We start from the raw sequence: 23,359 nt of genomic DNA on the forward strand, positions 1-23,359 counted from the left end.
GATGCCATAAATGGAGGTCCGATCCTATTTGGAGGAGCCCCTCCTTCAAAGATCTGCAGATCCTATGAGCTGCTGGAAGAACAAGGCCTCTGTCTACCCACGGCTTACTAAAGTTATGACAGGGAGACTGCATAGTGGCCACATCCGTCCCTCTGAGAGGGTCTTCTCGAAAACGGGACAAATAATTACTGAGAGAAGAAACTGCATCAGCCTCTCGAAAGTGAGGCAGCTTCCATTTCTGAATGCTAATCTCTCATAAAAGCTCAATTATGGTCAGCATTGCTGTGTGCTGCTGGTTATAAAATGGCAATAAAGAAGAGAGAGAAAAGAGGGACCAGTTTAATGTTTTAAGTGGGATGCTACAGTTTTGCACATTGTTATTTATTTATTTTTTGATATGGTGCAGTATTCTATTAATATGTTGTTCAGATTGTATTTGTTTTGAATGATTAGATTTATATGCACTTTGTTTATATACATTAAAAAGCTATACTTTAAATGCACATTTTTAATAGCATTCTTTTTCATTACAAACCAATGCATTTTTAAATACATTCTGGTTAAGGTAGAGTATGATTTCATTTAATAATTGAATTAGAATTGTTTTACACCAATCATAGTCAAACTATCACAAACTGTTTGACTTGAAAAAATACAAAACATATATTTTTTAAAGAGCCGTTTGGGAGCCAAAAGAACCGGCTCTTATTGGTGAGCTGAGCCGAATGAGCCGGCTCACTGAAAAGAGACGGAATGCTCATCACTACTCTGAAGCTCTGTCAGAGTGATCACAGCCCTCCAGGCTGTGTAAGGGCTATTTGACCAAGAAGGAGAGTGATAGAGTGCTGCATCAGATGACCTGGCCTCAACAATCAGCTGACCTCAACCTAATTGAGATGATTTGGGATGAGTTGGACCGCAGAGTGAAGGAAAAGCAGCCAACAAGTGCTCAGCATATTTCGGAACTCCTTCAAGACGGTTGGAAAATCATTCCAGGTGAAGCTGGTTGAGAGAATACCAAGAGTATGCAAAGCTGTTGTCAAGGATACTTTGAAGAATCTAAAATCTAAAATATTTTTTTATTTAACCATTTTTTGGTTACTACATGATTATATATGTGTTATTTCAATATTTTGATGTCTTCACTATTTATCTACAATGTAGAAAATAGTTAAAATAAAGAAAAACCCTTGAACGAGTAGGTGTGTCCAAACTTTTGACTGGTACTGTATATACATGTATATCAGAAATTATTCACACCCCTTGATTTTTTCCACATATTGTTGTGTTACAGCCTGAATTTGAAATATCTTACATTTATGAAATCCAAGATGGTGTAGCAGTCAGACGTCTTTGTCTTTGTCTTGTCTCGTCCCATGTATATATCTTTTTATATATTTTTCTTCGGATTCTTTTTAACATTTTTTCTAAACCTCAACTTCAAAATACTCTCCTGCAACCCTCCTCACTCAATGTGGTGTGGATCTGGGTTTTTTTCTAAAGTATTTATATTTACCTCCGAACTGGATTGCTTCAACTGAAGCTAGCTAGCTAACTAGCTACCAGCTATCAGCTATCAGTCGGCTAACCTTTAGCTCGGAAAGCTCTCGTCAGTTCGTACAACGAGTTTCAAACCAGAGCATACCGATCCTTTACGACTGGAATACCGACATAATCTGCCCAAGGATCCCAACAGGCCCCTCAGGTGCAACGTCCCCTGAAGGCCCATTCTGCTAATTGCGGCCTGCTAGCTATCTATAGCATATTGGACTGTTAGCTGATCCACTGGCCAGTTTCTTGGACCACTATACCCATTTTGTCAATTGGACTTAGACCCCTCTGCCACTTGGAACCCTACTAATTCCACAACTGGTCTATCGACTTCACCGACGTCACCAAAAACAGACTTTTCCCCCATCGCAACTTCCCTCTAAGGCCCTTATGCTAGCTTGCTAGCCCCGGCCTGCTAACTGCTAGCTTGCTAGCACCGGCCTGCTAACTGTCTGAATCGCCATATCCCCAGCCAGCCCAACCACTTACTGGACTCATACGATCACTTGGCTGAGCATGCCTCTCCCTAATTTCAATATGCCTTGTCCATTACTCTCCTGGGTAGTGATTACTGTCTTATTTCACTGTAGAGCTGATAGCCCTGCTCAATATGCCTTAACCAACCATGTTGTTCCACCTCCCACATATGCGATGACATCACCTGGTTTAAACGTCTCTAGAGACTATATCTCTCTCTTCATTACTCAATGCCTAGGTTTACCTCTAATGTACTCTCTTCCTACCATACCTTTGTCTGTACATTATGCCTTGAATCTATGCTATCGTGCCCAGAAACCTGCTCCCTTTACTCTCTGTTTCGAACGTGCTAGATGGCCAGTGCTTATAGGCTTTAGCCATACCCTTATCCTACTTCTCCTCTGTTCCTCTGGTGATGTAGAGGTTAATCCAGGACCTGCAGTGCCTAGCTCCACTCCTACTCCCCAGGTGCTCTCATTTGTTGACTTCTGCTACCGTAAAAGCCTTGGTTTCATGCATGTTAACATTAGAAGCCTACTCCCTAAGTTTGCTTTATTCACTGCTTTAGCACATTCTGCCAACCCGGATGTCTTAGCCGTGTCTGAATCCTGGCTTAGGAAAACCACCAAAAACCCTGAAATTTCCATCCCTAACTATAACATTTTCTGCCAAGATAGAACTGCCAAAGGGGGCGGTGTTGCAATCTACTGCAGAGATAGCCTGCAGAGTTCTGTCTTACTATCCAGGTCTGTACCAAAACAATTCGAGCTTCTACTTCTAAAAAGTCACCTTTCCAGAAACAAGTCTCTCACCGTTGCAGCTTGCTATAGACCACCCTCTGCCCCCAGCTGTGCCCTGGACACCATATGTGAATTGATTGTTCCCCATCTATCTTCTGAGCTTGTGCTGCTAGGTGACCTAAACTGGGATATGCTTAACACCCCGACCATCCTACAATCTAAGTTTGATGCCCTCAATCTCACACAAATGATCAATGAACCTACCAGGTACAACCCCAAATCCGTAAACATGGGCACCCTAATAGATATCATCCTAACTAACTCGCCCTCCAAATACACCGCTGCTGTTTTTAACCAAGATCTCAGCGATCACTGCCTCATTGCCTGCATCCGTAATGGCTCTGCGGTCAAACGATCACCCCTCATCACTGTCAAATGTTCCCTAAAACACTTCTGCGAACAGGCCTTTCTAATTGACCTGGCCGGGGTATCCTGGAATGACATTGACCTCATCCCGTCAATAGAGGATGCCTGGTTATTCTTTAAAAGCGCCTTCCTTGCCATCTTAAATAGGCATGCTCCATTCAAAAAATGTAGAACTAGGAATAGATATAGCCCTAGGTTCACTCCAGACCTGTCTGCCCTTGAAGAACACAAAAACATCATGTGGCGTTCTGCATTAGCATCGAATAGCCCCCGTGATATGCAACTTTTTAGGGAAGTTAGGAACCAATGTACACAGGCAGTTAGGAAAGCTACGGCTAGCTTTTTCAAACAGAAATTTGCATCCTGTAGTACAAACTCAAAAAAGTTCTGGGACACTGTAAAGTTCATGGAGAATAAGAGCACCTCCTCCCAGCTGCCCACTGCACTGCGGCTAGGAAACACTGTCACTACCAATAAATCCACAATAATTGAGAATTTCAATAATTATTTTTCTACAGCTGGCCATGCTTTCCACCTGGCTACCCCTACCCTGGTCAACAGCCCTGCGCTCCCCACAGCAACTCGCCCAAACCTTCCCCACTTCTCCTTCACCCAAATCCAGATAGCTGGTGTTCTGAAAGAGCTGCAAAATCTGGACCACTACATATCAGCCGGGCTAGACAATCTGGACCCTCTCTTTCTAAAATGATCTGCCGAAATTATTGCAACCCCTATTACTAGCCTGTTCAACCTCTCTTTCGTATCATCTGAGATTCCCATAGATTGGAAAGCTGCCGTGGTCATCCCCCTCTTCAAAGGGGGAGAAACTCTACAGTCGTGGCCAAAGGTTTTGAGAATGACACAAATATTAATTTCCACAAAGTTTGCTGCTTCAGTGTCTTTAGATATTTTTGTCAGATGTTACTATGGAATACTGAAGTATAATTACAAGCATTCCTTAAGTGTCAAAGGCTTTTATTGACAATTACATGAAGTTGATGAAAAGAGTCAATATTTGCAGTGTTGACCCTTCTTTTTCAAGACCTCTGCAATCCGTCCTGGCATGCTGTCAATTAACTTCTGGGCCACATCCTGAGTTTGTCAGAATTTGTGGGGTTTTGTTTGTCCACCCGCATCTTGAGGATTGACCACAATTTCTCAATGGGATTAAGGTCTGGGGAGTTTCCTGGCCATGGACCAAAATATCGATGTTTTGTTCCCAGAGCCACTTAGTAATCACTTTTGCCTTATGGCAAGATGTTCCATCATGCTGGAAAAGGCATTGTTCGTCACCAAACTGTTCCTGGATGGTTGGGAGAAGTTGCTCTCAGAGGATGTGTTGGTACCATTCTTTATTCATGGCTGTGTTCTTAAGCAAAATTGTGAGTGAGCCCACTCCCTTGGCTGAGAAGCAACCCCTCACATGAATGGTCTCAGGATGCTTTACTGTTGGCATGACACAGGACTGATGGTAGTGCTCACCTTGTCTTCTCTGGACAAGCTTTTTTCCGGATGCCCCCCAAAAATGGAAAGGGGATTCATCAGAGGAAATGACTTTACCCCAGTCCTCAGCAGTCCAATCCCTGTACCTTTTGCAGAATATCAGTCTGTCCCTGATGTTTTTCCTGGAGAAAAGTGGCTTCTTTGCTGCCCTTCTTGACACCAGGCTATCCTCCAAAGTCTTCGCCTCACTGTGCATGCAGATGCACTCACACCTGCCTACTGCTTTTCCTGAGCAAGCTCTGTACTGGTGGTGCCCCGATCCCGCAGCTGAATCAACTTTAGGAGACGTTCCCGGCGCTTGCTGGACTTTCTTTGGTGCCCTGAAGCCTTTTTCACAACAATTGAACCGCTCTCCTTGAAGTTCTTGATGATCCGATAAATGGTTGATTTAGGTGCAATCTTATTGGCAGCAATATCCTTGCCTGTGAAATACTTTTTGTGCAAAACAATGATGACTACACGTGTTTCCTTGCAGGTAACCATGATTGACAGAGGATGAACAATGATTCCAAGCACCACCCTCCTTTTGAAGCTTCCAGTCTGTTATTCGAACTCAATCAGCATGACAGAGTGATCTCCAGCCTTGTCCTTGTCAACACTCACACCTGTGTTAATGAGAGAATCATTGACATGATGTCAGCTCATCCTTTTGTGGCAAGGCTGAAATGCAGTCTAAATGTTTTTGGGGGATTCAGTTCATTTGCATGGCAAAGACGGACTTTGCAATTAATTGCAATTCATCTGATCACTCTTCGTAACATTCTGGAGTGTATGCAAATTGCCATCATACAAGCTGAGGCAGCAGACTTTGTGAAAATTAATATTTGTGCCATTCTCAAAACTTTTGGCCACGACTGTACAATTATCTGTAAGGTTCCTTAATCAATCCGTGATTTTCAAACACAGATTCAACCACAAAGACCAGGGAGGTTTGTAGATAGGTAAAAAAAAAGAATCTGGCATTGAATAGCCCTATGAGCATATTAATTATGGTGTATCAATACACTCAGTCACTACAAAGATATAGGCATCCTTCTGAACTCAGTTGCCGGAGAGGAATGAAACCGTTCAGGGATTGTACCATGAGTTTAATTGTAGTTACTCCACAATATTTACCTAATTGACAGAGTGAAAAGAAGGAAGCCTGTAAAAATATTCCAAAACATGCATCTTGTTTGCAAAAAGGCACTAAATTAACACATTCGTGTCCTGAATACAAAGTGTTATGTTTGGGGCAAATTCAATACAAAACTATACTGAGTACCACTCTCCATATTTTCAAGCATAGTGGTGGCTGCATCATGGTATGGGGGTTGAATACTTATCTTATCAAGATACTGTACATTAGTGTTTTATTTTTGCACATTTTTTGGTCTTGTTCAAATTTTTCTTTCACTCTGAGATTATAGAGTAGTTTGTGTAGATCGTTGACAAAAAATGACAATTACATACATTTTTATCCCACTTTGTAACACAACAAAATGTGGAAAAAGTCAAGGGGTGTGAATACTTTGTTTTTTTAAACGGTTATAAAGGTTATTTTATTTTCATGACTGTCTTCCTCCATAATCGTCAGTTACACGATTATACGGTAACTGTCCATCCCTAGTGTGTGTGTGTGTGTGTGTGTGTGTGTGTATGCAAATGACTCAATGTCAGTGAATTTAACAGTCTTTATTAATATTATCCATCTATTTGCAGAAACTTAAGAAGTGTCAGATGTTTCAGTGCACAGAGCAGAACTGTTACAAGACTTGGATAACCAAAGACCCAATGCCTTGTCCCCTCAACCAGCCCTACTGTGAGGTAGGCTTAAAAGTGCACCCCCACCCTACCCTATTCATCATTCTATACCCATAGTAGACAAACTAGACATCCTTCATTGAACTGTAAATGCTGTAGGATACAAATGTACACTTTAAGTATTTCATAACGAAAGAAGGAAAATACATTTGGCCACGACAAGAATGATTATCTGTTATGATCTCAATAACATCACTCAGACAAGAGAGAATTTCCTTTCGCCAATCTCGTACATTCTTAAACTCATCAAACTCCATGCATTCTCAATCCACGTTTCTCTTTTCAGCTGAAAAAGATGACAACTGGTTCAACAACGATGTGGATGGGAGGCTGCAATGCCAACTGCACAAGAAACACCTGGTGTACGACCACAACAGATACATGCCACCAAGAGTGCTGCAACACCTCCATGACCTCCTGCCTCAAGCTGGATGGTACTCTGAACGTTCCTTCTTCTGCCGCTAGGGGTCCGCACTTCCCTTTAGCATTGGTCACTGCTGCTCTGCTGGTTTGTCTGCTCAGCATTGGTTCTCTGGTTTAAACTGGGTCGTGTTCAGTAGGTACCAAGCGGAAAAAAATGTATTGAAAGAGGGAGGAAATTCTTTGACTTGTCCGTTGCAAAATGGTTTAAAACGTTGCCTGTTGTGTGACTTAATGAACACAACCCTGATGTGTCGACCTACTTGAATAACATACAGCGGTAGTAGTTAGCACAGCAAAACCTGGTTTCTATTCCACATGAATAGTATACTGGTTGTAGGTCTAGCCTACTCTGTTTTTGTTTGTTTGTAGGTTTGCTTGTATATGAGATGTATTGAGAAACTCTATATGAGGGCTCATATGTGCTTTTGAGAAATGTAGGCAATTTAAGTGATAATGATTCCCCTATGTGAGTCCAAACCAAATGGTTTTAAAGGGTATTATTGAAGAATATGATGATTAATATGGCTACAGAAAGCTACCTGACCATACCATCAACTCATTTATAAATCAGTAATGTGTAAAACATAATCCACAGAAGAGGATAGCTATTTATGATCATAGATGACTGACCTAATGTATCTGCTTTTTGATACTTATTGAGATTTGTGTAAGTTGAAGTTTACAATTGTGACATTTTCATAAATGTCCTTATTTTTTTAGGCCAACTGTTATTTTCTTTCGCCAGTGGTTTGCATGATGACTTGCATGTTTTCTTTGATTTTGCACTTGCAAAGACCTTCTAGCCTAGTCTCAGATCTGGTTGTGCTCTTGCTCACTCAATTGCTCATTGACAAACCAAACATGCCCAGGACAAGGAGTTGGCATGATAGCACAAACCGACTGGCACTCAGGCTAAAGGCTTTCTCCAATACAAAAGCAAATATCTGTTCTTTACAGATATTGCATAATAACTCAGCTATTACCTAGTCTTAGATAGCATATTGTGAAGGACAGATTTTTGCACTTGTAAAAAAAAAAAAAACATATATATTGGGCTATAGAAGGTGTTTGAAATATTTGCGCTGACGCATTGAGGTGTAATTCATATCTGTGAATGTAGTCATACACTGTACAACTGTAATGTGTGTTTTACTCCTTTTATTATTTCACTGTATTCTTATTTATAATTCACCATCATAACAATATGGAAATTGATTTATAAAAATTGGTTATGAAATTGGGTTATAAAAAATGCCAAAGTGTATATTTTACAGTAGTTTCATGGAAAGTTGACATACAACACCTGATATGTCATATCTAATATTTGGAGAAAAGTTACTAAAATAAATGTGTCATGTTGGATACTTTCTACATTGTGTATATTGTACAAACTGTAACAACTGATTTTAAAGTCACCTAAATATAATTTAAATAAATGTTTCGCCAAAACAAAATGTGAATATTTTCTTTGAAATTGTCTGCAGAGCTCACCTGTTATGAGATGTATTTAGCTATTTGAATCAACTAGACTTAACAAACACTGCATCAACAGAAACACAAAAGATTATCTACAAGAGGACAGGCCAGGTCCTTATAGACTTGTTCTTATTTAGAATGTGTACCTTATAAAGTATTGGCCATTCGGAATTCATACATAGATTAAACGTTCTGATTAAAACATTTAAATTATAACAAAACATTATTATGTATTCCGTGCCTCTATGCACCATGCATTAGAATTTGATTACCATGGAGATGGCTGTTAAAACCACATACAAATAATACATTTTCTGTAGCTGTGGCTAAAACCATAGATATACAAACACTAATGGCATATTGTCTATGTTAAAAAAAATATTGTTGAAATATCATTACAATTGTAAAGGTTGCATCATCTTACCAGCATCAATGATGTCATAATCAAACATTATCACCAAAAGACACAATTTAACGCAATGAATTCGGAACAGACATCTTGCTCATGCAGTTGTGTGACTATGGATGCAACTATGAATGCAAATGACCCATCCTTTTCAACACCAGCCTTGCATCTCAATAGGACCCCTGGAGATCTTGTGAATAAGTTCATAGATGACTCATTTCCCTCCAACCCTGGTGTTGATGAGGATGACAATGATGTGATCCATTCAACCAACTTTGTGAACCACTTCTCGGGTAAGAGCTAAGAAAAATCTAAGAAACTAAACAAATAACTCTACCATGGATAGAGATCTTTGCTAATCTTTTAATATTGGTAAATTATTTTTTCCGGTAGGTTCCTCCATTTTATTTTGATTCATGACATTATGTTTGTTTATAAAATTAAATTTTACAGGTCAATCATCCTTTAAATATTTAGGCTTAAGTCATCAGAGTACCCCTGAAGATTTGGTTCAGTTTGTTGCATAATCAATTGTTGATGAGGATGTCAATTATGTGGTCATCTGCTTGGGAGAGTTATGGGCCAACCTCCTTCCTGGACATGTCTCAGGACAGCTTATCCAATAGAGACCAGTCCTCTCAGTCAGATGACCTTGACTACCTAATAGGTATGAGTTCCATCTCTGTTTAGTATGGTAGTTGATCTAATTTGCTGAATTTGACATTGAATTGCTTCGTTTCGGGTGTTGTTCCACTCTCTTTACCATCAGACACTTTGTCCCTGTTGATCCACAGACCCACCCTGCTTCTGGAGACCCAGGAGGGGCCAAAGGAGCTCCAACGTAGCTCAAACCAGTACTCGGGTAAGATCTTACTCTTCCATGCTGCTTAGTCTGCTAAACTTTGATTATTGGTCAATTCATTTTTCTGGTAAGTTACCCAATCCACTCTTTACGAGCAACATTTTTTCCCTCTTGATCTACAGATTGGGGCTTGCCTCATTCGAATGCCTGGAGCCAATCGTTTTAGTTATGATTACTATGACAACCCTGGCTACCTGTCAGTTACGAGTTCTACCTCTGTCTAGTGTGCTAGTTTGCCTAATTTGCTTGATTTTGCATTGGATTGGTTTGTTTGAGTATTGTTCCACTCTATTACCATCTGCCACATTGTCTGTGTTGATCCACAAAGCCACCCTGTGTCAGGACTCCTGACTCCAGCAGAGCAAGGAACCCTGAAGCAGCCGAACAGCCCCTGGGAGTCTCTTATCGCTTAACCAAAGGGTTTGGACTACCCAGACAGTCTCCGTTGCTTTTTTTACTCCTGAGGATGATGTGTTGTACATGTGAACAGTCACCAGGATCTTCCTTCGAGACATTCCCTGCCGCTCTGCAACTCATATTGACGATGAAGAGGTTATGTACATTACAACAACCACCAGATCCGTCCTAGATGCCCAGGATATTTCCCGATACTCTGGCTCCACCCACAGCAAGCAGTCTGAGAAAGCCACCTCAAATGCATGCTTCTACTATTACTAAGGAGGAACTACGGAATATGTGGATCTCAGATACACGTAAGGGGTCTTAAGGTCTGGCATCCTTTCACGCCCTCCTCTCTACATTTTCCTCTTCTGTCTCTGCTGCTAAAGCCACTTTCTACCACTCTAAAGTCCAAGCATCTGCCTCTAACCCTAGGAAGCTCTTTGCCACCTTTTCCTCCCTCCTGAATCCTCCTCCCCCTCCCCTCCCCTCCTCCCTCTCTGCAGATGACTTCGTCAACCATTTTGAAAAGAAGGTCGACGACATCCGATCCTCGTTTGCTAAGTCAAACGACACCGCTGGTTCTGCTCACACTGCCCTACCCTGTGCTCTGACCTCTTTCTCCCCTCTCTCTCCAGATGAAATCTCGCGTCTTGTGACGGCCGGCCGCCCAACAACCTGCCCGCTTGACCCTATTCCCTCCTCTCTTCTCCAGACCATTTCCGGAGACCTTCTCCCTTACCTTACCTCGCTCATCAACTCATCCCTGACCGCTGGCTACGTCCCTTCTGTCTTCAAGAGAGCGAGAGTTGCACCCCTTCTGAAAAAACCTACACTCGATCCCTCCGATGTCAACAACTACAGACCAGTATCCCTTCTTTCTTTTCTCTCCAAAACTCTTGAACGTGCCGTCCTTGGCCAGCTCTCCCGCTATCTCTCTCAGAATGACCTTCTTGATCCAAATCAGTCAGGTTTCAAGACTAGTCATTCAACTGAGACTGCTCTTCTCTGTATCACGGAGGCCCTCCGCACTGCTAAAGCTAACTCTCTCTCCTCTGCTCTCATCCTTCTAGACCTATCGGCTGCCTTCGATACTGTGAACCATCAGATCCTCCTCTCCACCCTCTCCGAGTTGGGCATCTCCGGCGCGGCCCACGCTTGGATTGCGTCCTACCTGACAGGTCGCTCCTACCAGGTGGCGTGGCGAGAATCTGTCTCCTCACCACGCGCTCTCACCACTGGCGTCCCCAGGGCTCTGTTCTAGGCCCTCTCCTATTCTCGCTATACACCAAGTCACTTGGCTCTGTCATAACCTCACATGGTCTCTCCTATCATTGCTATGCAGACGACACACAATTAATCTTCTCCTTTCCCCCTTCTGATGACCAGGTGGCGAATCGCATCTCTGCATGTCTGGCAGACATATCAGTGTGGATGACGGATCACCACCTCAAGCTGAACCTCGGCAAGACGGAGCTGCTCTTCCTCCCGGGAAGGACTGCCCGTTCCATGATCTCGCCATCACGGTTGACAACTCCATTGTGTCCTCCTCCCAGAGCGCTAAGAACCTTGGCGTGATCCTGGACAACACCCTGTCGTTCTCAACTAACATCAAGGCGGTGGCCCGTTCTTGTAGGTTCATGCTCTACAACATCCGCAGAGTACGACCCTGCCTCACACAGGAAGCAGCGCAGGTCCTAATCCAGGCACTTGTCATCTCCCGTCTGGATTACTGCAACTCGCTGTTGGCTGGGCTCCCTGCCTGTGCCATTAAACCCCTACAACTCATCCAGAACGCCGCAGCCCGTCTGGTGTTCAACCTTCCCAAGTTCTCTCACGTCACCCCGCTCCTCCGCTCTCTCCACTGGCTTCCAGTTGAAGCTCGCATCCGCTACAAGACCATGGTGCTTGCCTACGGAGCTGTGAGGGGAACGGCACCTCAGTACCTCCAGGCTCTGATCAGGCCCTACACCCAAACAAGGGCACTGCGTTCATCCACCTCTGGCCTGCTCGCCTCCCTACCACTGAGGAAGTACAGTTCCCGCGCAGCCCAGTCAAAACTGTTCGCTGCTCTGGCCCCCCAATGGTGGAACAAACTCCCTCACGACGCCAGGACAGCGGAGTCAATCACCACCTTCCGGAGACACCTGAAACCCCACCTCTTTCAGGAATACCTAGGATAGGATAAAGTAATCCTTCTCACCCCCCTTAAAAGATTTAGATGCACTATTGTAAAGTGGCTGTTCCACTGGATGTCTTAAGGTGAACGCACCAATTTGTAAGTCGCTCTGGATAAGAGCGTCTGCTAAATGACTTAAATGTAAATGTAAGGTGTAGTGTAGAATGATTAAGTGTGTTATTATTGTGTCTTGCATCTTCAGGATGCCCAGCCCACATATGCTTATAAGACTCTGCAGTAGAAAATAAAATCATATATGCACACAATAGGCCACATGCTGTCCATTCACATATAGTATTTTGTTTACAGATCCTTACATTTGTATACTGCTTCGTTTTCTTTGTTTTCATCATCTATCACTTTGTCCCTCTTGATCCTCAGCCCAGGACTTCAGACGGGCTTTGCCTCTCCAGTTGAGATCTCTGTATTCTTACAAGAGACTGAGGGTTGAGTCTCAGTCCAACAATAGGAAGAGATGCCACTGCCTGGGGTGTGACGCAGAGGACTGCCCTGCCAGCAAAAGAGACAGGAATTAATCTCCAATTGGCTCTCATGGGGCCATGAGGCACATTAATAGAACACAAAATAGGCACCAGAATAGAGCTGTGCCACAGTACAACAAGACAATCACAATAAAATATTGTGACATTTTGTTCCTTAGATTTCTTCCTGAGAAATGCCATCCAATACAATAACTACAACATTTCAATCCAATACAGTATTATCTTAATAAAAAGGTCCAGGGCCTATGTTTTTTCCTATTAAACTACAAAAGGTATTGGTGGCTAGACATGGCTACACAATACTGTCCAAATGATATAATAATGTAACTTTCTTTTGCCTGATGAATAAGTGTTTGATATGTGTGTGTATCAGGATTGGGGAGTAACTAATTTCATGTAATCCAGTTACATTTAATCTGATTACATTTTTTTTTAAACCTGTAAACAATTACGTTAACAGCAAATAATATTGTAATCATATTAGAGACACTTTTGAAAAACTCGATGATTCGTACTTTTAAATTCAGAAAGGATGTTTGTGAACAAATACATAACACCTTTATGTTTTCTCAATGACATTCAATTTAGGTTTGAAGAGAGGTGCAAGTTTGGGTTTGTTCCACCTTAGCCAATCTAACATCAAGTCAGAGACCACTACTATGATGACACAGCAAATGCGTTCGATCATCCTTTTTGTCTTCTTCTAATGCCTCTTAAATGAAAGTCATCCAACAGCAACTGAAAGTAATGACGTGACATTAGTGAATTTGGGTAATCCAAAAATGACATTACTGATTGCAATTTTGGAAAGGTAACTAGCAGGTAACTTAACAGAATACATTTAGAAAGTAACCTATCCGATCCTGGTGTGTATGAAGTAGATAGCACATCTACAATTTAGTATTACTAAATTATATTATATATATTATATATATTATATTATAATTATATATTATATTATTATCTGTCCGATTAAACAGTATTTATTTATGCTGCAATAGATTATATGTCGGGGGCTAGGGTCAGTCTGTTATATTTGGAGTATTTATCCTGTATTATCCAGTGTACTGTGTGAATTTAACTATGCTCCCTCTAATTCTCTCTCACTCCCTCTCCTCCCGGAGGACTTGAGCCCTGGGACCATGCCTCAGGACTTTCTCTCTCTACCGCACCTGAAGTCTCTAACTCTGAACGCTCAGCTATAAAAAGCCAATTGGTATTTACTCCTGAGGTGCTGACCTGTTGCACCCTCTACAACCACTGTGATTATTATTATTTGACCCTGCTGGTCATCTATGAACGTTTGAACATCTTGGTCATGTCCTGTTATAATCTCCGCTGGAACAGCCAGAAGAGGACTGGCCACCCCTCATAGCCTGGTTCCTCTCTAGTTTTCTTCCTAGATTCATGCCTTTCTAGGGAGTTTGTCCAAGCCACTGTGCTTCTACATCTGTATTGCTTGCTCTTTGGGGTTTTAGGCTGGGTTTCTGTATAGCATTTTGAAACATCGGCTGATGTAAAAAAGGGCTTTATAAATATATTTGATTGATTGAAACAGTGAGTAATCCAATTAATATTTACTCGAACGACAGCCAAAACATGACGTCACTCTTAGTCGATGAAATCTTTGCGTGGCAGGTCCACAAGTATCTAAGGGAAAGGGAATAAGGACATCTAGAAGAATACGGAATCATGTCGGGAACACCGCAATACAGTTTTACGCACTGTGAAAGCAAAAATTGAAGTCGGTTTTGTTGTTTTGTGTTCTCGATAAGTAGGTGGTCTAGCCCAACTTCGTAAGAGAGAAACGATTGGCCTGTGTCTATTCTCGCTTCAATCTGTATTTTGAGGGTGTGAGAGAGTTCGCACGAAAGTAACGGTTTTAAGTAATGGATCAATCCTTCGTAATTCAAGAGATTTTGGCAGAAGGCGAAAATTGCGTCATAGTATCCTTTATAGCATGCACTAAATGTTTTTTGTATCACTCGGATGTTTCGAGTGCGTTATCTAAAGGCTGATGTTTGACTTCCTTTGGAAGAAGAACTCAATGTTTCATTCCGAAGTAGCCTACGGGCAGTTCACCCAAGGCGAGGCCGTGGAGTTTGTTTGTCAAGGCCTAATAGGCTATACGTGTGTGTATCTGAATGTAGTGATATTTTATATATTTCATTCAATAGTACAATTATTTGGATTTAATAGGCTTTGAGTGTAAAGAACCAGAATGCAAGTTGCTCAATGAGGACATTGGTGCAGCTTTTCGACCGTAACACCAGTGTTACACTAGTATACGCCCTTATGTTATACTATGGACATTGTGTTTAAATAACTAGGGCTAACAGTGAAGATGTGTGAAGAGCAGAATCAACAACCTCTGCATAAGAAGGTGTGAAAGTTCACAGTTAGCCAGTGTTATGTACATGACAACTGAAAATACCAGTGGCCTGGCTACGGACCCAAGTGAGAGCAGGTCCGCTGAAGCCATGGCCAATGAGACACGGGTGCCCGGGCTGCGTAGATGGAAACATAAAAGTTTGATCCTTTTGGATGAAGCACTGGTGTGACATGTAGAGGCTACTGTCCAATTTTTTTGCAATATGATAGGTCCTCCACTAGGTGGCAATCTTATACAAGCTACTCAAATCAAATCGTATTTGTCATATGCGCCCAATACAACAGGTGTAGTAGACCTTACCGTGAATACAAGCCCATAACAATAGCCTACTGTAGGACTACATATTTCCCAGACATTAGATTTGTTTTTATATAGCAGTGACTAGGCCTCTGCTCTTTGAAGATACTTGATGCATAATGTTTTTCCCAATTTATAAAAAAAAGTATTTCATTTTTATATCAACAATTGTGTAGGCCTATTTTCAAATGTAACATTGTGCAAACATCTTTGCAATTCCCTTAACTAGATTGTTGTAAACATGCTGTTCAATGTCTTGTCTTGGTGGACAATGTCATTGAAAGCAGACTATTGGGTTTGGTGGAGCGTACCAAGGAACATGCGTGAGTTGTAATTGGTGCTATTCCACCAGACTTATGAAATATAAATGTTCTGAAAAAATGCGTTACACCTGCCCATAGTAATGTTCCACCTTTGTTTCCTATAGGCTGTTTGTTTTTACCCATAGAAGAATGGCGATAACTGGTGAAGATGTCACATTGTATGACATTTTTCCCATCTCTAATGACTTTGCAGTTGTGGAAGGTATGCAATAGTTAATGGATTGGTTTTAACTTGATTATTATAATATGCACAATGGAGGTGGAGACGTGGGCCTTATAATGCATTGTAATAGCATGTTATTCTTTCCTCAGTGTCCTCGGCAGATCAGCTTTCTTTTGTGGGTGAGTTTTCTTTTTTCTCTGGGTCAATTTCCCCCTGGTATGTTCATAGGGCCAAGTGTTTAAATGTCTATCACGTGATATTTCTATAGGTGCAGACACTAGAGTGAGGCTGAACTTCCAGGATGGGGATCTGGAGGTGAGGCTCCCCTTTGGCTCCCACTCTCGCCTTTTCCTCAGTGAGGTCAACAAAGCCTGGAGCGGTAAGACATGGCCTACTTTTCCATAAAATGATCACTAGTGTTGCATCCAAATACTTTTTCCTGAAGTGTATACCTGGTCGCTACTTACCACAAATCTATAAGCATTGGATGGGTGGAGGCATGGGCAAGAGGGGGTTTCCACCATATTTCGTAAACCATTCATTTCCTTTCAAATCAGTGAGGGGAAGTGAACAAGTGCACACTTTAGAAGGAAGGATAAAGAATTGGGACATAACCAAGTATAGGGCCATGCACACCATTACAAAATAATTTGAATTGAAAAAACAAAAATCTGCTTATTGGACAAGCCCAGGTAGTTCCTCTCACTACTGAAAGACAGAAGGGCTTTTTCCACACATAGAATAACTGTACAATCTCCAGGGTTGGGGATTAATGGATTACATGTTTGAAAAACTAGATGATGACCTCAGGGATTACTTTTAAATTCAGAAAGCATGTTTCCAAAATAAAATCTTTGACACTTCTCTGTTTTCGCATTGACATTCAAATCAGCAATGACAAAAAAAGTTTGTTCCACCAGAGCAAGTCTGACCACAAGTCAGAGACCACTATGATGACACACCAAATGTGTTTGTTGGAGTGTGGGAAAAGAGCAGGAATAGGCTTTTGTAGGCTACAGACTTAAAGGGGCAATCTGTAGTTGCTACATCCATTCTTGGACCTATAAATTATATATATATATATATACATATATATATCCATTGATTCTTGAAGAATATAACTTTTAAATGCCTCAAGAGCTTAGTTCAACTATCATACTCCTTGAGAACCCAAAATATATGTATGCCTGTTATTCTCCAATGTTTGTAAACATTGCAAATGTAAACAAACACTGTATAGCCTAATAACATGGTTAAAACAATCATTTGGATTTCATGATTAGTCAGTCCTTGCATCCATAGCTCTGTCTATCTCTAATCTGAGAGTGGTTACATTTCTCCAGGCCCAGCCCTCAGCTTTTTTACCAAAACATCTGCGGATTTGCCCTGAAACCACTGCATATTCTCAAGATATCAAAGTGTCACCAACAAGAAGGTCAACAATAGGCCTATAGCAAATGCAGGATATGGCATTCATTTTTCACATGTACTGTAAATAGCACTTTTCAGTAGTGCTCAAAGCATGCCATTCCATGAGCATAGCATTTATTTTTCAACTCGAATCAATGAGCCCAATCAGTCCTCCATGACAACAAAATCATAAACAGAGTAGGGCTGGCTAATAAGTCCTTAGTTTTGGGGTTATGCTCAGGTACAATAATTTGACTAATCTATACTTACATATTTCCAAGTCCTATTCTTGAAAATCGAGGGGTATAACATTTATTGGAATGATTGATATTCTGATAGACTTTGGTTTTTAATGTAAATATATAATCATATTATATGTAGTAGAAAGCGATGGATTAGAAGAGGCCTACATAACCAACCCATAAAGTAAAATTAAACATCCATATATTTTTTAATTTTTTTATTTCACCTTTATTTAACCAGGTAGGCCAGTTGAGAACAAGTTCTCATTTACAACTGCAACCTGGCCAAGATAAAGCAAAGCAGTGCAACACAACAACACAGTTACACATGGAATAAACAAACATACAGTCAATAACATATGGCCAGCTATGTAAACTTTAACATTGATTTATCCTGCGATAGATGTCGTTCAATTAGTAACATACATTTTTGTCTTTCTTCTAATGCCTCTTAAGGAGAAACTAATCTAAAAGTAACGGAATGTAATCAGATTACATTACTGAGTTTGGGTAATCCAAAAGTTGTGTTACTGATGATTTTTGGACGGGTAATTAGTAACTGTAACGGATTAAATTTAGAAAGTAACCTACTCAACCCTGACAATCACATATTTTTTAACCGTAAGTCTATTGTGTTCTGTATGTACTTGTTGCTACTCAGAAAAATGGCAGACGGTTCAGAAAATGTTCAGTTGACAACAATAGGCTTAATTCAAGTTGGTAAAAGTACAAGTGATGTAATAGATGACCAAAGACACAGTAGCTACTCACCACAAGTTACACAAAACTCTAAAAAGAGGGGAACCAGTTGTCACTTATAAGACAACAGCCAAATATGATGCATACTTGAGAGAGAGAGAGAGAGAGAGAGAGAGAGAGATGGCATCAGAGAAAGAGAGAGAGTGAAAGAAGGAGAAGAGACTGGGGAGGTGCAGAGTTTTAGTGCTGTGTGCTCTTCCTGAGTAGTTTATGTCTGTTGCTTAACTAAGCATTTGTAACTATGTAAGTGTAGGATAAATATAATATTTCCTTCCATCTGAATTATATACACTGCTCAAAAAAATAAAGGGAACGCTAAAATAACACATCCTAGATCTGAATGAATTAAATATTCTAATTAAATACTTTTTTCTTTACATAGTTGAATGTGCTGACAACAAAATCACACAAAAATTATCAATGGAAATCAAATGTATCAACCCATGGAGGTCTGGATTTGGAGTCACACTCAAAATTAAAGTGGAAAACCACACTACAGGCTGATCCAACTTTGATGTAATGTCCTTAAAACAAATCAAAATGAGGCTCAGTAGTGTGTGTGGCCTCCACGTGCCTGTATGACCTCCCTACAATGCCTGGGCATGATCCTGATGAGGTGGTGGATGGTCTCCTGAGAGATCTCCTCCCAGACCTGGACTAAAGCATCCGCCAACTCCTGGACAGTCTGTGGTGCAACGTGGCGTTGGTGGATGGAGCGAGACATGATGTCCCAGATGTGCGCAATTGGATTCAGGTCTGGGGAATGGGCGGGCCAGTCCATAGCCTCAATGCCTTCCTCTTGCAGGAACTGCTGACACACTCCAACCACATGAGGTCTAGCATTGTCTTGCATTAGGAGGAACACAGGGCCAACCGCATCAGCATATGGTCTCACAAGGGGTCTGAGGATCTCATCTCGGTACCTAATGGCAGTCAGGCTACCTCTGGCGAGCACATGGGGGGCTGTGCGGCCCCCCAAAGAAATGCCACCCCACACCATGACTGACCCACCGCCAAACCGGTCATGCTGGAGGATGTTGCAGGCAGCAGAACGTTCTCCACGGCGTCTCCAGACTCTGTCACGTCTGTCTCGTGCTCAGTGTGAACCTGCTTTCATCTGGGAAGAGCACAGGGCGCCAGTGGCGAATTTGCCAATCTTGGTGTTCTCTGGCAAATGCCAAACGTCCTGCACAGTGTTGAGCTGTAAGCACAACCCCCACCTGTGGACGTCGGGCCCTCATACCACCCTCATGGAGTCTGTTTCTGACCGTTTGAGCAGACACATGCACATTTGTGGCCTGCTGGAGTTCAATTTGCAGGGCTCTGGCAGTGCTCCTCCGGCTCCTCCTTGGACAAAGGCGGAGGTAGCGGTCCTGCTGCTGGGTTGTTGCCCTCCTACGGCCTCCTCCATGTCTCCTGATGTACTGGCCTGTCTCCTGGTAGCGCCTCCATGCTCTGGACACTACGCTGACAGACACAGCAAACCTTCTTGCGACAGCTCGCATTGATGTCCCATCCTGGATGAGCTGCACTACCTGAGCCACTTGTGTGGGTTTTAGACTCCATCTCATGCTACCACTAGAGTGAAAGCACCGCCAGCATTCAAAAGTGACCAAAGCATCCGCCAGGAAGCATAGGAACTGAGAAGTGGTCTTTGGTCACCACCTGCAAAACCACTCCTTTATTGGGGGTGTCTTGCTAATTGCCTATAATTTCCACCTGTTGTCTATTCCATTTGCACAACAGCATGTGAAATTTATTGTCAATGAGTGTTGCTTCCTAAGTGGACAGTTTGATTTCACAGAAGTGTGATTGACTTGGAGTTACATTGTGTTGTTTAAGTGTTCCCTTAATTTTTTTGAGCAGTGTATTAGAATTCGGCTTTTACGTGTTTTTTTCCTGTTTATCTCAATCGGATGAGCCACTGGATTCGTTGAGACACAGAGTCTACTTTGCTATGTATGTGTCATTTTTGGCATTAGCTCACTACTTTACACAATGGAGCTCTTAAATTTAAGATGGATGACTAAAGTTTTTTTTTTAAAGGGCCACACTCATTTTTACTCTGTGAGAGGAAACAGTGATGGAAAGGTTTGGTAACTTGTCAGGTTTTGTTGTGAACAGGAAGAATGTGAGAAACTCACAAGGTAAGCAGAAAAGTGACATCTTTGTACGAGCGTGTGGTCTTATTGAAAGTAAAATAGCAGCATGAGTGATTTTGGTGCGGTAATATTCTTAAGGTAGCGCAAATGTATGTGTAATAGGAAGTGTGTGTTTGTGTGTGTGTGTTTGTGTGTGTGAACCATGTGAAAGAGGGGACATAACTGAATACTGTATTACTGATGATTATCCTCATTGTGTGTTCTGTGAATCACTGCAGAGGATCTCTTGGAATTGTTTCCTTGTCATTGATGCTCCTCCAGCTTTTCCACTTACGTGGAGGATTGGGGCAACAAATATAAACCATTTGAATAACAAATAGGCTACAATTGTGTTTATAGCCTACAATTGTGTGTTTATAGCCTACAATTGAAATGGCATATTTTGGGATTTGTGTAAGTGCCTTTTTCATGCTTCCCTTTTTCCTCCTTCAGATGTTTGCAAGTCTCCCAAGGAAGCACCGAAGTTTGAGTGGCTCCACAAGTACTGCAAAGCCTCCAAAGGCCAAGGTGGCGTCAAACAGACCCTTGCACCTTTGGGAACAACACACACCAAGATCAGCCAGCATAAGAAAACAGGTAAGCCAACAGCCCTCTTCGTGTCCCTCTCAGTCAGTACCCTCCCTGAACGTCTACCCTTATCACACAGAGCCCATTGTGTGGTAATATCTAGCAAGTATGTGTAGCTGACAGCTGAGTTAAATTACAGGCCTACACTAAGAAAGCACAAGATTGATAATTTAACCATGATTCTTGGATCATGATAACTGTATCTGATCCAAAGCCTAGGAGGTGCCCTCCAAAGTAACATCACAAAGCTATGTCATTCCTTATGGTTTTGTGACATGTCTCTTGTTGATGTTAGTTGGTCTTGTTAAACTTTGGGGAAAGTGACAACATTATCTTCCATATTGGCTTTAACTCTAGAATTACTATTTCACAATGGATCTATCTTCACACTGTGAGCAAACTATCGCACATGTGTGCCTGTCAGTGTCAGCCACTGTCAAAGGAAGCTATTTGCTCTGGCACTCTGATTGATAAGCGCCCCAACCTGTACATCTAGATGCTATTTGCAATGTTGATTTGTTGTTGTTTTGTTGTTGTTGTTGTTGTTGTTGTATCTTCTTAGATTTTCTCCTGCCACTGAAATATACTTTCATTATTTCATACAATTTCTTTATGCGTGTACAATGCATATCATTTCACATTAGTTAAAAAATTGGTTGACATGGAAATAATTGTAAGACTGCATTTGGCCGACATAAACGCTTCATAGTTGTGTAAACATTTGTACTGAATGCCACTTGCCAGAGACCGCCCAGTGTTTTCTTGGTTGATTAGTTTGGTCTGTGACACCGTCGTCACTTGCGCAAGTGCGCGTGAAAAAAAATGTATCAACATTCCTTGCACGAACAGAACAGGTCCTTGGACATTGCACTGCACATCATGCGTGGAAGCACTCCTTGGATATGTCTGGAGTGAATAAAGAAACTGGTAGGGGGAAAGGTTTATGATTTTCTGTTGTATTTAGATTGTCTATTTGCTAGCCCAGTCTGAAACGCAAGTAACTTTTTTTCTGTGCAGCAGTGCTTGTTCACATTAGCTAGCTTTGCTAAGAATATAACTTCTGCTAGCTTTTTTTGTGCTAGCTCTACTTTCTGCTTGCTAGCTAAATATGCACCGATTAACGTTACTTGTCTTCCCTTGATTCAAGCTAAAACGTTGACAAAATGATATGTAGCTAGCCGGCTTATTAGTTGAAGTAGCTAGCTAGAGTAACGTTATATAGTTAAGTGGCATTATTTATTGGATGTTTTCGAGCAGAGTTATGGTTTGGAACGAGCGCGCTAGTTAGGTAATTAGCTAGCTATCCATATATATCATGTCGATATTATGGTTTGTTAAGGTTCGCCGTCTATATTTGTAAGATAGCTAAGACAGGCCATATTCTGTAGGTTTGCGACATTTCATCAGTCATAGTGTCCTGATTTGGGTTTGGTAATGCACCATGCAAACCTGACGTTCAGCAGCTTTGGATTTTCACTGTTTTAGCTATCTCAGTATCTGTCAACTGAAGGTGTAAAGCTAGACAGGCAATTAGTAGCCACTCATTTCAATTGGAAATGGCTGGACGCTGTAGTTTGATTGTCTTGGGTTCTCTTTATTTTTGTATCTTGGAAAGTGTCCATATTAGTAGATTGCAGATAAGAACATATTTAACTGCCCATTTTATTACTCCTAGATACAAATGGTTATTTTATGCAATGCTGAACTTTGTGATGAGCACTGACTTTTGTGCACCCACACTGTAGTATGCTGCAGCTAAGTGGTTGACTCACACTTTCCTTTATTGAACCAAGACAGGGCAGCCTTTAATGTTTCTATTTTTAGACTGTAATTAGTGATGATCGCAATACTTACTTTGTCTTTACAGTGGATTGTTTGTTGGTGTAGTGTTTAACAGGTTTAACAAGCCTTACCATGACCACAGATGAATGTAAAAGTCCTGCTAATAAGACACTTTATAGGCTAGCTTATCTTCTGTTCTCTGTGGACAGAAGGAGGGTAAAATGCAGTAAATCATACTTCTGAAATAGGCCTACTGAAAACCAATGTAGGCCTAGACATTTACTTTAAATATTAGGTCAGGGACTGGGAAGCTCCGTTGAGGTCTTTTGGTGTATTATTTAGGACTTCGGTGAAATGCAGTAAGTCATCCTTTGGAAATAGCTGAGATCCAATGAAGTCCTTAGGTCTAGATGTTGACTTTCAACATGAGCATGGCTTGGGGACTGGGAAGCTCTCTAGGGAGTTGGGAACAAGGGATCTTGTGTGTTGGGGCTTACTCCTCCTCCATTTTGGC

General features: G+C 41.6%; 2 protein-coding genes across 6 annotated transcripts in view; both read left to right on the plus strand.

Moving 5' to 3' along the window:
• The window catches only part of LOC115142078 (serine-rich adhesin for platelets-like), a 29,231-nt gene extending 20,860 nt beyond the window's left edge, over positions 1-8,371 (plus strand). For both annotated transcript variants that reach the window (XM_029681551.2, XM_065000128.1), the window contains 2 exons: positions 6,399-6,503; positions 6,787-8,371. In XM_029681551.2, the coding sequence (XP_029537411.2) occupies positions 6,399-6,503; positions 6,787-7,041 (360 nt within the window). In that variant the 3' untranslated portion in view covers positions 7,042-8,371. The remainder of the gene's footprint in view (positions 1-6,398; positions 6,504-6,786) is intronic.
• Positions 8,372-14,397: 6,026 nt separating this feature from the next.
• LOC115141231 (type II inositol 1,4,5-trisphosphate 5-phosphatase-like) overlaps positions 14,398-23,359 on the plus strand; it is a 32,844-nt gene continuing 23,882 nt past the window's right edge. The window contains exons 1-6 of one of the 4 annotated variants that reach the window (XM_029679982.2): positions 14,398-14,694; positions 15,681-15,760; positions 15,865-15,962; positions 16,073-16,102; positions 16,192-16,302; positions 20,929-21,072. In XM_029679982.2, the coding sequence (XP_029535842.2) occupies positions 14,638-14,694; positions 15,681-15,760; positions 15,865-15,962; positions 16,073-16,102; positions 16,192-16,302; positions 20,929-21,072 (520 nt within the window). In that variant the 5' untranslated portion in view covers positions 14,398-14,637. Of the gene's footprint in view, positions 14,695-15,680; positions 15,761-15,864; positions 15,963-16,072; positions 16,103-16,191; positions 16,303-20,400; positions 20,482-20,928; positions 21,073-21,880; positions 21,991-23,359 lie in introns of those variants that run through there. The other 3 variants (XM_029679981.2, XM_029679983.2, XM_029679984.2) reach the window with 3 other exon arrangements.

This window comes from Oncorhynchus nerka, linkage group LG14 (assembly GCF_034236695.1).
Source record: "Oncorhynchus nerka isolate Pitt River linkage group LG14, Oner_Uvic_2.0, whole genome shotgun sequence".
Taxonomy (NCBI): Eukaryota; Metazoa; Chordata; class Actinopteri; order Salmoniformes; family Salmonidae; genus Oncorhynchus; species Oncorhynchus nerka.